This window comes from Colius striatus, chromosome Z (assembly GCF_028858725.1).
Source record: "Colius striatus isolate bColStr4 chromosome Z, bColStr4.1.hap1, whole genome shotgun sequence".
NCBI lineage: Eukaryota > Metazoa > Chordata > Aves > Coliiformes > Coliidae > Colius > Colius striatus.
The window spans coordinates 16742122-16760088 of NC_084790.1; the positions used below are offsets into that span (position 1 = coordinate 16742122).

At 38.7% G+C, this 17967-nt stretch overlaps 1 protein-coding gene across 6 annotated transcripts in view; it reads left to right on the forward strand.

The window, feature by feature from the left end:
- Positions 1-12916, forward strand: part of SUSD1 (sushi domain containing 1) — a 48051-nt gene extending 35135 nt beyond the window's left edge. For 2 of the 6 annotated variants that reach the window (XM_062017780.1, XM_062017782.1), the window contains exons 12-16: positions 67-160; positions 1225-1480; positions 6003-6042; positions 8885-8978; positions 11818-12916. In XM_062017780.1, the coding sequence (XP_061873764.1) occupies positions 67-160; positions 1225-1480; positions 6003-6042; positions 8885-8978; positions 11818-11956 (623 nt within the window). In that variant the 3' untranslated portion in view covers positions 11957-12916. Of the gene's footprint in view, positions 1-66; positions 161-1224; positions 1481-3792; positions 3867-6002; positions 6043-8884; positions 8979-11817 lie in introns of those variants that run through there. The other 4 variants (XR_009820826.1, XR_009820825.1, XM_062017781.1 and 1 more) reach the window with 4 other exon arrangements.
- The last annotated feature ends 5051 nt before the right edge of the window (positions 12917-17967 follow it).

A 17967-nucleotide genomic window follows, 5' to 3' on the forward strand; every position in this document is an offset into this window, starting at 1 on the left:
GGAACTCTCATGCCTGAAATATTTCAAAAACCTCTCTGAAGCACTGGTATTTTGTTTACTTTTTAGATCCCCCTTTCCCAGATGTAGAATATGTCGCAGCAAAAGGTTCTGCACCCTTGCTCAGACTCCGGAAAGCAGAAGATCGAAATGGACCGATCAGGTTTGCCTCTGTGCACTCTTCACCCTTTCAAAAAACATTTCTGCAGATTTATATTACTTAAATACTAGAAGGTTTTGTGGGGCTTAGATTGTTTTTGTTAGCAATGAGAGAAGACTCAAGCTGTAACTCCCAGTTTCTCCTCCCTTAGCAGAGTAATACTTGGCTTTAGACTCTTCCCTGCTTTCTGGAACAAAATTTTGGTTTTGATAATTCTGAGTCTTCATTGTTGTTTTTTGTTTTGTTTTTTTTTTCCTTTATCCCAACTGAAGGCACAGTAGATTTTTTTTGATAGATCCAAGCACAGCAATACCCTTGTGATTTTTCTTTTCCAAGAAACTCCTGCAGCGAGTGCGTTTTTTTATAGGAGCCAAAGGAAATGGTGAAAAATGTCTGTATTTGTGCATATTCTGAAGCAGTGTTTTTATTAGTGTTTTACTACCAAAAAAATACATATATCTGGAGAAAGAGCACTTATACTTTACTAAGTGCTGCTGGTGATAGAAGGAATAATATAATAATAATTCAACGTTACACTAAAGCAGAAAAATGTTTAATAATGTTTCAGGAAATGACTAGTTTAAAAGCCCTAATAGTTAGTCTTCATATGGTGGGATACCATAGACTAAACATTGTTTTGAGAGATATCACGACAGGTTTGATGATTTTTTTTTTACAAATGGTATCTGTCCTCTGCTTCTTTAAACAGAAAAAGCCTTGTTTCTGAGAAGTTATGAATTAGTTTTAGAAGCCAATGATATATTATTTTATAGCCAAACTTACAGGCTAGATGAGAGGAGCAAGGGATAGCCTGCAGTAACTCAGTTTGATGGGTTTCTGGACATGACTAAACATGTAAAGTTGATGTCCATGTGGTGCAGAGGACCAGTTGTGCCTGCACTGCTTTTTGTTAAAAATGCAAGAGAATGCACACAGAGAAATATTTCACTGAAATAAAAAGCATTTGAGAGGTTGCTAATACAAAAGATAACATGAATTAATTAATGTCTGGTACTTAGTACATTGAAGTGAAGGCTAATGTTTACTGTTTTTTTGTTTCACTCTAGTGTTTATCAAGTGATTGTGCTTCCCTTGGATTTGCAAAGCACTTTTATTTGTGACTCTTTTGCTGCTGTGACTTTCTTCAGTAACACCACTAATGTTAAAGGATATGTGGCAGCTGAATTTCAGGCAAAGGATGTTGCAGATAACATGTCAATTACTCTTGGAGACAGACATTACTATGGGAAGTTTTATAATGCTCCTTTAAAGCTGGAAGAAGAGTATTGTGTTTTTTTGAGAATAATAAGTGAGTGGAATAAGGTAATGGGTGTTTTAAAACCTTTTCTTCACCTGTGTTGTGCTTGGCAAAAAAGGAAAATGTTAGCTTTGTGTTCAATTTTTTATGATGTTGCAAGGATCTGTTAGTTGACAGAATTAGGTTAAATCTGAAGCTCATTAAACAACATGTGTAATATGTTACAGATATTTATATCATTGTAATGTTGGAGCAACTCTGGATGCCAAAAGGCAAACAATGGAAAAAACTAAAAATCCTGGGCCATTGCTGACCTCAGTAATGGAGAGTGCCTTTATTAGGCCAGAATTTAATGAAAAAGATTAGTATGAGAATCTGAAAATTACTCCTTAGCAATGAAAAATTCACCCATTTTAATTTTTAATGTTTTGTAACAAATTATTTCAGTTCTCCAAATGACAAGGGCTGACTGAAATTATTTATCATGTTTACCTCCCATGTAGCGATGAATGTCAACTCCAGCTCCCCTGGCAAAGCCTTGTGGAAATGAGTGTGTTGCTAGCACAATGTTTTGTTGTTTTGGGGTATTTTTTAATTTTTAACTAACTATGTGTTTAATTAGAAACAGTTTCTAAAATGTACATCTCAGCTGCTTCATGCTCCAGTGTCGTGCCTCCCGTGATGCCACTATACCACTAGTTTTCCAATCATTGATCTGTCTCAGGGGTCAACAGCGTGTAATTTTTTTCATAATATAAATCTCAGCAGTAGGATTTCTCATATGGACCAGGGATTAGACTTTACACATGCATACAGTTCCTGAATGTCAAATGTAAAATGGGAACAGAGCAAACACTTCTAAAGAAGAAACCATCTGAACAGTGTCTCACCCTTCCACCCCAATAAAGAGAGTTTTAGAGCTTTGAGTATGCAGCATGGAGCAAGGAGGCATGCAAAAAAATTATCCATGAGTCAATTCTCTACAATTTTAAAAGCCTACACAGAAATCTCAGTAAGTTAAAACAACCTCTGTTAAGAAATAATAACTACCTCAGTCCAAAGCAAGTGAAGTAAAACAAGGACATGCAAATGCTTTTACTGGTATCTGCTAATCTGTGTAGCAGTTTTCTGTGGCATCCACTTCAACAATAGTCTAAGAAGATTTAATAGCATAGATGAAAACTTCTGATCCTGATACCAGTCTGTTGTCATGATTTTTTTAAAATTATGTGAGAGAATAAGTAGGGAAAGGACATTTGAAAGCATTCAGTTCATAACTAATATTAAGATAACCCAAAGTACCCTGGAATTTTGACAATGAAATGTATTTTTTAGAAAAATCTGTGCTGTGGAGTAGGATTGTTAATGAATCAAATGTATGCAAGTTTAGCCTTCTTAAGTGCTCCTAATTACATTCTTGAACTCGGTTTATGTGTCCTTGGATTTTGTTGATGGTTTCCATAGCTCTTTCCCATCAATATTTTCTGATACTGGAGAACATTTCACTTTTGTTGAGACTTTTCTTGCACAGAACAGTACAGATTGTTTATGCATCTCAACCAGATGTTTGTTAAACTGCTTCTCAGTTACATTATTCTTCTCTTTCATGTAGATTATTTCCTGGTGTTCCATCTTTAGCATTTCCACGTCTGTTTTCTAGGCCAGTGATTTAATGGAACAGCATTACCGTTATTTGTAGAAGGCACTTTTACCCTCCTTTCATCTAGAATGTGTCAGCTCCATACTACACGCTTTGCTGTATGGATTTTGTTGCTTGAAGTCAGTAAAGTTACATACATGTTTGTAAGTCGTTATGAGGACTGGAAAAACCAAACAAATTTGATTCCCAGGTCTGCTGATTTTAAATGGAACTCAGATCTGTGGCTCAGAAGTACTGTTTAGCTTCAGTTCTGCTTCACTTTTATTTTGTGTAATTTTGTTGGTTTGAAGAAGTAAAATTCTGAATTAAAAATTTATGATTGTTGGCTTTTGAATATTTCTGAAAATCTGATTGCTTAAGTAATTGAATTTGCATTCAAGAGTTGATATTTCAAAGTCTGCTTTTAAAAAATGTGCTCTTTAATTGGCCCTCAAGTATTATAATAATAATTCTGTGATTAGTACATGTGAAGTCAGCATTTCTGTAGTGTATTTTACTTGTGAACACATTCTAATATGTAAATATATTAGAAATGTATGTCATAGACTCCCATCTAATGTTTTCATGATTGTACTTTTTGTGTCTAGCATCCCATGGAGTCCTTTCTGGCTCCAGTTCTTTTCATGTTGAGAATTGTACAATTTCTGTCACACATGCTGCAAAATTGTGGCTTGGTTGTGACCTTTTATTGCCATTATTCCTCAATACACCTGACAGGTATACTTCATCGCCTGACACCTAAGTGTGGGAAAATCAGTTTGGATTAAATTGTATGGAGACAGTTAGGACAAGTAAGCTGTTCTTTTTTCTTGATTTCATGTTCATTTGTCCCTTACTCAGATTTGGAGGTCCTAAGAAAGATGTCTCTGCCTTTGGTTTTATTTTCTGTTTACTTTTCAAAGTGGAGGATTTTGAATTCTTAATTAATTTTTAAAGACATTCAGATGTATTAAAAGTCTAGACAGATGACCTGAGGAGAACATTGGGAATGTACAAGGAAAGCAGTTAGGAAATCTGAGATAATGGAAATTAGCATTTTTCACATTTTAGCAATTAGAATATAGGGATGATGGAGACCAAGGGAAGATTTGGTAGCAAATGATAATTTACTATCATTATTATGAAAGTTTCACTTAGGTGAAACAAATTGTCCACCCTTGAAAATGTCCTTCTGCATGACAGATACTGCTGATTAAATAACTCACACCCATCTGGTACCTAATTTAATCTCCAGTGATTACTTTATGGATTCCATGCTGTACAGAGAGCCAAAGCTTGTAGTGAAGGGCAAGAACTAAAAAAGGTTTTTAAACTCAGTGGAGATTAATTTCTTTAGCATAGCTTTTGTTCAGTGCAGCGTCATCATCAGCTTTTTTCGATCGGTCTGTGCACGTAACAGAAGAGCAGGACTATGAAAGGTGAAGATGGCCTGAGTCTTTTTAGGAAAAAAAAGAAGTTATGAGCATTTTGGAAAATTGGAATAAAAATGACCCCTACAGTGAGAAAAGTATGTTAAAATTAGCCTAGTAAAAATCACCTGAGAAACATGTATGTTCTTGGGAAAACGTTTTCTCATTTCTTCAGAACTCTTAAAAGTGTGCAGCTGTGGAAGAGGTTTCTATCTCCAGTTTAGCTATCTGTGAATATGCAGGTTGAAATACAGACTTGGAGATCCATGGATGGTTAAGTATTTGGAGGAGTCATTTCAGTGACAGTTTTCTGGAAAGGTGCTAGTTCACCAGTGGAATAGAATTGATGATTTACTAAGGTGCAGATCAGTGAACTTTGATGCTGAGATTTCTGGAAGCTCTGTAACTTCTCTGAGTGTCAGGAAATGACTGATTACCTGTAAGCTGGAGTTTGTCATCTTGTCAGCTATTTCAAGATAACGGAACTCAAACCAGTGCCCCCAGAACCTGTCATTTAGTTGAATTCCTAAATCCACCCCTTTACCAATATTTTCCCTCTCCTAAGAGGATTTTCTTTGTTGGTATATTGTCTTTTTAATCAAACAGAAAATTCCATATAAAAAAATGATTTTTAAGAAGCATGAAATTCCACAATTCAGCATACTAACATACAAAAGTAATATTAGGCATACAAGTGTGTCTTTGCCCTTTTGTGGAAATGCTTAAAAATGTAGCCTTCAGTTTCGAAGAAGTGTACAGTTATTTAGAGAAACGTGATGTGCCAAAACATGAAAAATATGTATTTATATTTTCTGTGAAAATATGTGAAAGTCATTTAATAGGAAATTACATTAAAAAGCGCTATAAAAACTTCACAGTGATTATACAGTAGACAATAGAACTTGGAATAGAACTTCTCGTGTATGTGTGAGTGTGAAGCGCTGGACAAAATAAAACTCTACAGGAGACCAAAATTTAGTGTATAAAACCCAAACTTGTTAAACAAGTCTGCAAAAGCAGACCCCTGATAAAATTTATTCCACTACTGTGAAGAATAACTAACTGTAAATATTCATAAAAGGTATTAAAATTACCAAGCAAGTTGTCGTAACTTAAAGCCCTACATCTAGTATTTGAAAAACATGGCACAAAGTACCATACTTCACATACATATTCTACATGGAGACAGAATTAGCACAGCAAATTCAGCCTTCTCAAAGCATTTAATAAATTCTGCATTTTTATCCAAGCAGCTTTCATCATCCTTCCATGTTATTTGCATGCCTAGGTTGTAGAAAGAAAGGAAGAATGATGATGTAAAAGCCTAGAGCTGGCTTTTCATCAAATCTCTTTCTCTAATTTTTTAATCTTTATAATATTTTCAGACAAGCTAGAAGCTACTACCAGGGGAATAACAAACTCCATTCCCGGTAGTTATAAAGTACAGTTTGTTGTGCGTGGCTGCTCTTGCAGAATGATAAAGAATTTCTCTCATGAGATTTATGTTTTCATTTTCAGGTGAGAACACAGTCCTGTGCTGTTTGGGCACAAATTAAAAGTAAGTCAGTTTTCCTTCAATGAGAAAATGAAAGTTGTCATGGCTTTGCTTGGCAGCCTAAACTAATAATTGCTGTGGCTTTTTCTTCATTTCCCACTAATGGTTGGATGACTTTGTGATTTGGAAAGGTTAGAGGCAGCAAATTTGCCTAGTGTTGCATTCTAATGGATTCAGTAATCCATTCTAAAATTAATTATCAGGATTCTCCTGGGTTTTCAATATTACCCTTTCTTTGCATCCCAATCAAATCTTTACAGCAATTTTTGTGCACAAATCATTTGATGTGAAATTTTAGAAACCGGTTTTAAGGCATTTCTGTATCACATTGAAGAGGTTTTTTTAAATAAAACATGCTAGGTTTTAGAAGCCGTGTTATATATTCAGGTGGTCCTTGTAGGATTAAATCCTTTTATTAACTTTGACAAATAAAATTTAAAAAAAAAAATCTAAAAAATCATTTTTGTGCTTATAACTACAATTTCCTGAAAGTGCCTACTTTTAGGAAAGTGCCATAAATTAGGAAGTGCCGTAAATTTCCTAAATTTATGCCTACAATGGCATAAATTTAAAAGCCAGTGAATTTCTCAGTGTGATTTTATCTTTGGGTTGTTTTTTTTGTCTATAAAATGTTTCCAGTGAACGAATTCACATCAGATGAGTTTGGAATACACTGGAGATCAAATTCCTCTCCTTTCCACTGGTAGAAAATACTGTCTTCACCCGTTCAATCATGTGTCAGCAAAAGGCAAACATTCACCGCTAGAAAGTGGCACCTCTTGTTTCCCCTACAGACTATAAATTATGCTTCTGAGTCAAAAGACTCACTAACTGGAGATAGGAAATGTAGTGACACTGTAGAGTGTGAAAGTGTGTTGGAATTATCTGGTGCACAGAGCATTTGAGGTGCATCTTCCCCACTCTTCACAAAAGCCACTGACTATTGCTATTACTGATTGTCTGGTGACACCTGTGTGTTTATTTCTAGATTGCCTTTTGTTGTTTACTCCTGTGGCCTAGTTCACTTACTGCTACACTTGGAATGTCATTTATGCAGTTTGTGATTGTGGAGACTGACTGAGGTCGGGAATTACCTAGGTTTGAGGGCTATATTGCTAAAGCTGTGTAGAAAAAGCTGTGAAGTAACTTTGGAAAGACAGAAAACTGTCCTCTTTCGAATTCTTCATTTATCAGCTTAGAGTCTGTCTTTCTTACAAGTGGTTTTGGGGTCAAAATATGGGCATTGGAAGATGGGACTAGGACAGGTCAGACCCTTGGATTTCTGATGTAAATCCATTTGTCTTTATGAATGGACTTAATAGACAAGGACATCGTTTGTACATGTACTGCTGCAGTGCGAGAGGCTGAGAGTATTTTTGACTCAATGTATCCTTTGAGGAGTATTTCTTAATTCAGTTTGTGTGGAAAACAAATCTGTAAATTAAGTCTAAACCAGATGGGCCTGTTTCAGATGCTGACAAAGCTACACATTGCATGATAAATCATTGTAAAAAAAAGTGGCAGAAAGCTGTTAAAAGCACTCTTCCTTCTGTCACAAATAATGAATTGTGAGAGCTTTTCACCAGATATACTTTACCATGTGTAGGGAGGACAGTTCTGTCGTTTTTATGTAGGACTGCCCTCTGACATGTAGTGATGTATAACTTGCTTACAGAAATTGGTGTTAGAGAAGGACAGGTAAAACTTTTACCAAAATTGAACGTACTTGTAGGTTGAGGAGATTTTACTTTTAGGATCCCTGTCTGAAATTCACAATTTTGCCAGACTCACAGTAAGTTTACAGATGTTGCACAGATCTAAGCCTTGCTTCACTGAGCAGTGTTAGACAAAAATGGTAAACTAGGTAGATTCTCCTTATGGCCCTGTATGAATCTGTGTGCTTCACATAATTGTTGAGGGTGTTCCAGGTGGATGCCCAGCCAGTTTTGTGTCTATACCTTCAGATGAGCCACATAAGTTGGATTTAAGTTACAGAAGTTGCTTGTCTGATGTTCAGGCACTTGCATTCTTGTGGACACATACAGGAATTTCACTAAGTACCACTTTTTCAAGTATTTAAGTTTTTGCTAAAATAGTAAATATGTTCTTATATGCTGTCAAGATTTGCCAACAAGTAGAGCTGTAGAATCTTGCAGGAATAAGATCCAGCATCCAGAGTGTCTGTGGGAAATCTGGTGAGAAATAGGTAGCCTCTGGCTACTTCTGAAGATGGGGTAGAGGTGGATGGAAGGCATTGAGTTTCTATTTTCTCAGTTTACCTTCACTAATAGTTCTTAGTAGTTCTGGTTTTGACAGCAAATTGCTGTAAGATTTTTGTTCCTGTCCCTGGATGGCTTTTGGTATAATGGGCTTGGGTAAGGCTGTCGTTGCCAGATTTATTTCTATTATGTCACTTGGGGGAAAAACAAAATTAAGAAAACAGGGAAGAGAAAGAATGTCCAGATGGTAAAAATTCGAAGGAAATGCATTGAGCCATTTAATAAAGCACTGGGATTTTCTGGCGTATGATTTAGACTGATATTGCCAGCATTGAGAAGGGAAAATACTGACATTAGTATCTAACCTAAAAGAAAAAAAATAGGGAAATGGCAGGAAACTGGGGGATAGAGAAGTTTAATAATGTTGAAGGAATATGCCATTTAATCTTGCTTCCTGAACTGGATGGTAACTACTGACAGTTAGCTCCATTACTGCTTAACTGAGCAGTAGGTCCAGGGTGTCTTTTTTGTTGCAGTACTTTAGCTTTGAGCAGACTCGGTTGCTCAGTCACTAGACTGAAGCTGCAGTAATTTGTTCCTTTGAATTGTGTGATGTTTTCTTTCAGATCTGTCACGCCCTCTGCGATACATGACTACTGTTGGATTAGGGTCAGTTGCTGCTGTCTGCCTTATACTGTTCCTTTCATTCTCAGCAGCACGGTATGTATTAACTCCAATTTTGTAGTCCTCCTGCACAAGACTTAACATGTTTTTATTTTCAGAGAGTTTCTCTTGCTAACCTACTTGGTGTAGGCCCCTACTTGGTTTAGGCCCCTTGGGTGCTTAGAAACTATTATCAAGAGTTCCTTTGGTGGCCACTAATGCTGTTCCTTTCTTGAACTGCTTGAACTTGCTTGAAGTGTATCTTTGCAGTCAGTGGTGAAACATCTGAAAAGTATGAGGCTCATTGTAATAAGGGGAGAATTCAGACTTGAATAGCACCAGGAATTTAGGTCAGAGGTGTTGATTTGATGGTAACTAAATAAACGAAGCTAGTATATTCTGCTACAGTAAAAGTGAAGTGATAACAAGGGAATGATTGATGTATATTTCTTATGTAAGGACCCAATTTCTAGTCTTCCCAACTGTATTCAGATGGCCTGAAGGGATTGTTGTTCCATAGTTGTTGGTCTTTAGCTAAGGCTGCAATAAAAACATGTTGAAAATTTAAAGACATTTATTTCTTTCTATTTCATCATCTTTCATGCAGGGATAGTAACTTAATAACTGTCTTCCTTTCAAAGGTAAAACAAATACGCCTTTAAGTAATAGTGAATGTCTATGTATGTGTAAAATCTCTTGACTAAAAACAGATCTCTGTTCTTGTTTTAACATGTTTAAGAATAATCTTCTGACATGCCCCTTGAAAGACCTCCAGTTTGGGGGCTATGGAGTGTAGAGCATTAATTGGTTAAGCTGTTTTTTTGGCATTCAGAAATAGAAGGAGCTAGTCTTACACAGAGCTGGAGCAAGTAGGATTCTTTGAATTATTTGTAGTTGTCTAAATTTCAATCAATTCTTGCAATCTAAGCTCCAAAATAAAAGTTCCACAGTGTCTTTCTTTTTTTTTTTTTTTTAAGTAATTAAAGAAATCTCCGAATTCCCTTGGGACTAGGCTTCAGTGGAAAACTTGAGCTTGCAGTCTTGGTTGTTTTGGGATTTTTGAAAACCATTGACAGAGTCAGGTTTGACATTTGAGGCAAAAGGGGCTTAACTGTCTTGGTGTCTAAGCTAGCACTCTTGGCAGAGGGCTTACTGCAGGAAGAAGGGTAATTACGGGGCAATTGCGGTGTGAAAGGCTCCTCAGTTATTTCGATTCATCTGGCAAAAATGTGATGAGGATATAAATACTTTTAAGAACTATGTCAAACCAATTATCACAGCAGTAGAAGAGCTATTTCAGATAACAGACAGCACTAGAAGAGTAACGTGTGAGTATAAACCAGTTGTGAATGAATGTAGAAAAGATCCTGAACTTCCATTTCAGTCCTCTCTTGAAAAGTGAGAGAAAAGAAAGCCCAGGTAACATCCTTAGGAAGCTGAGTATATCAGATACATTTGATAGGGGTAATGCTGTAATGTGGTGTAGTGTTGGGTGCCAGGACTTCATAACTCAACAAGTATCTTTTAGCCTTTGATCCCATGTATAGAGAAATTAGTGAATCCATTCTCCTATTTTAGACAACATCACACATCCATTAAAGACATTAAAGTTGCCCTGTCCCAGTAGGAGACAGAGATGGGAAAGCCCAGATGCCATTTTGTGATGAGACCCTTCACATTGCTCACAAGAAATAGCTATAATGTTCAGAAATAACAAATACTCTTTTAAAGTAACCATGAGTTTACTGCCTTTCTGAATGAGAATGTAATTTGACAGAACAAGCAAAGCTGGTCTTCAGCCCTGTCCAGCCATAAAGCCATGGTCCTGTTTTAGGCACTGTACTCCAAGAACAATATGGCACATCAGGAGAAAGAGATGGAGGAAGTCAATAAGAGAGATGTGAGATCTCTCTGATCCAATGGTGAATAGGGTAATCCAGTAGTAAGTTGCAGAGAAGAGACTAGCAGTAGCATAATATACAAATATATAAAAAGTCATTATAGAAAACCCAGCTTCCTCCTGCTTGTAGTGCTGATGGTACATGTACCACGTGACCAGTATACCTATGTGCTTCTGAACAGTAGGAGAAGGAGGAAGGGAAACAGATGGCTGCAAGTGCTGTGACACCGTGGCTTCTGGGTGGTCTGTGAGAGCAGGTTAAGCATTTGTCAGGAATGAGACAGCCACAGCTGACTATGCCATGGTGTCAGGTGAATACCCTGAGACCATTTATTGGGGTCTCTGTAAGCTTTCCCATTCTGCAGTTTCTGTCACAAAGAGCTCCTGTATCCAAGTGCTCACCTGCCAGCCTCATGTCTGCTGCCTCCAGGATTATGTTACCACAGTGGGACAGATTGTGAATTCACACTACCATGGGTGCTGACAGAAGTTTAACCGTTCCTTGCTGAATGAAATTCTGACACTGGATTCACAAAGTACACAGCCTGACTGCTGATGTAATTAAGACATATAGCTATAATTAGATATAATTGATTTATTTAACTGAAAAATACATTAGCCCATAGTTGTCGTTAAGATGCCTTGTCACACAGTCACCTTGTTTCATTCCTCCTAATCCTTTTTGCATCCTTTTATATGTGATGCCCATTGAGATGCATGAGTGCCAAAACATCTGAAGGTCTGCATTGGGCATGAGCGTGGTCGATGACAAGGTTAACGTAGTCAGGCAGTCATGGGTCGTGAACCCTTCCGACCCATCTTGGCTGGCTGTAACGTTCAGAATTTATACCAGCACCTTAGGTCTTCAAAAAACTTTAGGAACTTCATAACTTATCCCATCAATGTGAGTGATGCAAGTTCCCTGTCGGGTCCATGCTTGAGTTTTGAATGATTTTGAAGTATTTTTTTTCTAACTGGAATTTTCTCTTTCTCCAGTTCTTATCTCCACAGCGCAGTGCACTCCCCGCCTGCTGCTCTGCCCTGTGAGGCTGTGCGTTTATCTGCTACGATGGACATGGCACAAACAGGGATTACATCATCATTCCTGGGGACTGAAAATGTATCCCTTCTCTGATGTGTTATCCTCTGAAGTCAGTGCAGAGAGAATACGCTGTTCTTAACAAAGCCAGCATCTGTTGGGCTAGGGATATATCTACATGGCACATATGTACTCTAGCATTGGCGGTTGAAATGTGTTTTGTACTGGAAGTGAGATGTTTATTGTCTCCCCTTGGTTCCAGATGGCGTGGTGTGTAAAAGAGAGGTTTGTGACACCAGCATGCATCCTGTGTGTTGGCGACAGGCTTTCAGCTATTCTAACCACTTGAATGCCTGGTAATGAGTGTCTGGATTGTACTTTATTTAATTAATAATCCCCTGATCCAGTTCAGACTGCCTGAGGATCAACTGCTACTTCACATACTTTAGGACATGTAAAATGGCCCATTATGAGAGAAAATACAGATAAAGTGATAAAGTATTTCCAGGTATAAGGGTGGAAGACTCTTGTCAGTCACTTGTGGGTAGTGAGACTGCAAAAACAAGTAGCAGAAATGTCGCCTGTGAAACTGTCACATTTAAACAGTGTCAGCAACAAATCTCTTCCTGAGATACTGGAATCATTGCACACAGCAATTAGCAATAATTGCAAATAATACACCAATCTATAAAACTGCAGTTTGCCAAAAAGCTTGAGTAGCTTTAATGGCATGTGAGACTAATTTGTTAAATAAAGACCTACCTGTGTCAAGTGCAGTTTTGTTAATATCTGTTCTATAATTACAGATGAATAAAGCCATTAAATCATTGTCTGGTTAATGAGCTGGTTTATAACATCTGATTAGAGTCACTTAATAAAGTACAATTAACCAATTTAATATGGCATGCTCCCAGTTAATATTTTTTCCTTCTGTAAGAAAGAACCAAGTGCCTTTGATTATTTCCACTCCTGTTCAGAAGTTGCTTTGAGACATATTAGCATAGTTGTTCTGTTAACTGGTGAAATAAAGAAGCAAGACTTTTGGTTTTTACGGTACTGTCTTTTTTTCCAAGTTATGTTTTGTGGTTTACCACTTTGAATATATTACACTCATTTTTGGAATTCTAAATCCTGATGGCTCTATAATTTTAGATGTTCTGACTCTAGATTGTGTAGTTCCATTTTTGGTGTTTAAAAAGGGTATTTGGAAGTGTTACAGACGACTTGGTAGCTGGTAGTGGAGTGGAATCAAAGTTACACAAGAGAGCTTTTAACTACTGCATCTAACTGGGAGTGTTTTTTTCAGATCTGGGCAGGTATCATCTCTGTTACTCAGCATTTCCACCATTTAATGAATCTGCCCTTCAAGTTAGTGGTTTCTCAGTGGTTAGTAGCTGAGTAAGGACACCTTTGTCTACATTACTGATTAAGAATTGGTAATGTTTTCCTTTGCTGACTAAGAAGGAACAATTTAACCATACAGGGCAAATGTCACTTAATTTTTCAGTTTCTCCTATGGAATTCATTCTCACACATTCTGCACATAATTCTCATTCTCAATGGACTAAGTTGCCAAGGTCTGATATAGCAATACAAATTGTAGCACACTATTCTCGTTCATTCTCCTGCTGCTCTGGTCGTGTGAGAGTTCATGAGCAGCTGTTCCTGCAAAAGGGGAGCTAGGGAGGCAAGAAATGATTTAAAGACACAAACATGCCATCCTCTGTGCAAGAAAATGTCTGGCACCTTTCACTAAGACCAGCAGTATTCCAGGACATTATGCAGGACGAAGAATATGAAGTCCATTCTCAGTCAGTGTAGTTGGAAAGTTGAAGGTCTTCATGTAACCTTCAACAAATACTTTCTTTCCTGTGTGCCTCTTCTTTACCTGTCTTGTCTTCATAGTGAGGCTGCTTCTTGCAAAACATCTACACCTCTGCTGGGACTCACAAAATGCATTTAACAACTCATTTGGACATCTCTGTACAGCAGAGCGATGCAGCATGTTAATACCCAGGAACGGATTGATGAGGGAGAAGTGATGAAGTAGGACATCCTGCTGTCTTAAGTTCTCCAAAACAGCTACAGTCCTGCAAATTTCTCTCTTCCCCCCACCTCCTTTGTCACACTTGGCAGACTTACCTCTGGCTGTGAGCCTGTCTTCATCTGTCATGTACTTATCTTTCTTCCATCTACATCTGTTTCAGTTTAATGTGGGAAGCACAGAAAAATAATTTAGCCTTGGTCTCCTCAGATAATTGTGCAAATATTAACAGTTCATGTGTTAAAGCCTCTTTGTTTCAGAGATGTCGCTCCATTGCTCCCAAACTTTCCAGTTATATTTTAGGGAAAGTTAAAAGATTTAAACAGGAGGAAATTAAGAAGAACATTCTTGAAAGTTTTACTCAGAACAACTATTCTAGGACTGGACAAAAAGAACAATGTGAAATTATAGTGGCTGTACTTACTTCTGTCCTTTACAGAAACAAGCATGTACAGTGAATTGAATCTGGTTTAGGAGTATGGCTAATGAGGGCCAGCTCTCTGACATTTCATTAGAAGGAAACGTGATAATGATAGAAAGGGTTTCACAGCAAATAGGAGCTTTTAGACTTCTGATCAGATACCTGAGTTACAAAAAATACCTCTTAGGAGATGATAGTCCTAGTCAGTGCCACTTTGAATGGTCCTTTGGATTACAAGTGTACAAGTTAATCCTTAGAATCAAGTTTATGGAATGATCTAGCAGCTCTGTATTTTATATGTAGCAGTCTTAGTCACACTTTCATGATCCAAGACATTCTAGAGACATTTCTAATGATCCTTCACTGCTCTTCCTTCTGTTAACACTGAAGCTGCCCTTTTTCTTCAAATGTTTTTTGCTGTCCTTCCTTGGATATGTATTCCACAGCCAGGCCAAGTGAGGTAAAGCCAACTGAGGCTGCTCTGCATTTGCCGCTGATCTGTGCCCGTTCATAGTGCTATATTGAGATGTGCTATATTGGGAAATTGTTTGGTTTAGATACATACCAATGTCTGCATTATCTCCAAAGTGATTTCATCTGTAGAGGAAACAGGAAGTTACTAGGTCTGGATAAAAAACAAATCTATGTAAACTTAAAGTTTTTTAAAAATCTTTTATTCTGTAATAGCGAGATAACATGCAGGTTACTGTAAAAATCATTTATGCATGTATTATGATGGTGTGTCAAATGAACACCCTTTTATTGCAAGATACACTTTCTACTAGATGTCACTGATGAGTCCTTTAGATCTTTTGGTGAGATTTCTTTGTTCTAGGAATGAGAGAGACAGAAGCCATGCAGGCTTGTTTGTTTGCTTCAGTATTTATAGTCTCATTCAGTTGTGTGTACAGGACCAGACATGTGGGTCAGTTTGCTCCTTGTTTCTATATGCAGTCTTGGATGTAGCTGTTCTCAGTCACCATTCCTGTTTCCCAGGTCTTGCACTATTTCACAGGGCCATTTCATATTCAGAATTCAACCAGAGTGCAACATGAGCTGGCAGGTGCATGATCTCTAGCACAGGTGCAAGTATTTCTGTTCCTAGTGACAGCATTGCTAGGAAGTTACGAAAATCTGAAAAATGTAACTGCTGCATTGCTTTCAAGGACAGAGCTGATGTCTTCAGATGACATTCTGAGGAGACTCTGAAATGAGTTGGTGATCTCAGTGCTGAGCTGTAAAGGAAGGGAACACATCAGCATTGCAAAAGCACCTCCACAACTGCAGTTCCTGGCAGCAGGAGAAATTACTCTGTGGAGAGCACAGATACTCGTTCCTTTTGGCTGTGACAGTAGTGAGGTCTGAGGAAGCAGAGGGTGATGACACTGTTCATGATGGAGTTATTTCCATTTTGAGATTAACTTAAATGGCACTGCTACAGTCACAAAGAAAAGAGTGACTTGCTCTGAAGTACTATTTTTCGTCCTTCCTGTCTTCCAATGTTTGTGTGTATTTCTTCCATAACTACCACTTTTGTTCCTGCAGTCTCGTGGCTGGAGCAGTAACCTTTTTTTAGCTTGAGGCAGCACAATTGGTGTATTTTAGTTGCAGTTCATGCTTTGTGTTCCCCAGTATCCTTGTTGGACACCACATTGTGAAAAACTGTATATATTACGTCATGTACAATATATATGTATATATATTTATGTAGTTTGTTCTGTGTCTTCCATTTTACTTCAGAACTGGAGATCTAGTCAGAATTTCACAGCAGGGTGAGGAAGTCCAGTTTCTACTCCCAGGAATATGTAAAATATTAATAGAGTAGGGAGCAACAGAGAAAGGATTATAGAAATGAAGTCAATTCTTAGTGGAAGGTAATTTCCAAAGGCTCAGATTTTTGTGAGAAGCTTTTAACATAGAATGTTTTAGCTTAACTTTCGTGGCAGCTTGTATAGAAACCTCTCCTGCAGCCATCCTGGGAGAAGTGAAAAGAAAGAAAAATGGATTGGAGTAGTCTGGTGAAGTTGGTTCAAGCTAAGGGGCACAGATCAGCTGTGCCAATACATCAGATAAAGCCAAACAAGAAAGTAGGGGTGGTGTAAGCCATTTCTCAGATCTCAGGTATGTAAAATTACTTACTCGTTTGGCTCTTGGCTAGTGAAGAAGTTCCATTTTGTTTTGCATTCCTGTAAATTCTGACCCATTCCAGGTGTTTTGTTTCCATATGTACAGTGGCCATTTTTTTCTTGTAACCTGGAATGTTCAATCAGGTACACAAAACCAGAGCCAGATGAATGTGGAATGCTGAACGAGTATTAATTGTAAATACTTGCTGAGAGGCAGGGAAATCATAGAATGGTAGGGTTGGAAGGGACCTTTAGAGATCATCTAGCCCAACTCACCTGCAGAAGCAGGTTCACCTAGATCAGGTCAGACAGGAATGTGTCCAGGCAGGTCTTCAAAAACCTCCAAGGAAGGAGACTCCACAACCCCTCTGGGCAGCCTGTGCCAGGGCTCCCTCACCCTCACAGTGAAATAGTTTACGTTTAAATGAGTCCTGTTGCTAGATACAACAGAAAAAAAGTGATGCCCCAACATTCTGACATCCACCATTTAGATACTGTAAAGATTAACAAGATTTCCCCTCAGTCTCCTCTTCTCCAGACTAAACAGCCCCAGTTCCTGCAGCCTTTCCTTGTATGAAAGATGCTCCAGTCCCCTGATCATCTTGGCAGCCCTGTGCTGGACCCTCTCCAGCAGTTTCTGTCCCTCTTGGCATGGGGAGCCCAGAACTGGACACAGGACTCCAGATGAGGCCTCACCAGGGCAGAGTAGAGGGGGAGCAGAACCACCCTCAGCCTGCTGGCCACACTCTTCTTGATGCATCCCAGGATGCCATTGGCCTTCTTGGCCACGAGGGCACATTGCTGGCTTGTGTTTAGTCTATTATCAATCAGGACTCCCAGGTCTCTCTCTGCAGAGCTGCTCTCCAGCAGTTCGACCCCCAGCCTGTACTGCTGCATGGGGTTGTTCCTTCCCAGGTGCAGGACTCTGCACTTGTCCTTGTTGAACCTCAGGAGGTTCCCCTCTGCCCAACTCTCAAGCTGGTTGAGATCCCGCTGAATGGCAGCACAGCCTTCTGGGGAATCAGCCAGTCCTCCCAGTTTGGTGGCATCAGGGAACTTGCTGAGGGTACCCTCAGTCCCCTCATCCAGGTGGTTGATGAAGATGTTGAACAAGACTGGCCCCAGAACCCATCCCTGTGGAACTCCACTGGCCACAGGCCTCCAACTGGACTTTGTGCCATTGATCACCACCCTCTGGGCTCTGTCATTCAGCCAGCTCTCGATCCAGCTCACTGTCCACTCATCCAAGCCACACTGCTTGAGCTTTCTGATGAGGATGTTATGGGAGACAGTGTCAAAAGCCTTGCTGAAGTCAAGGTAGATGACATCCGCTGCTCTCCCCTCATCTAGCCAGCTGGTTATGCACTCACAGAAGGCTATCAGGTTGGTCAAACAGGATTTCCCCTTGGTGAAGCCATGTTGACTCCCCCTGATAACCATCTTTTCCTTCATATGTTCAGTGATAACATTCAGGATGAGTTGTTCCATCACCTTTCCAGGGATGGAGGTGAGGTTG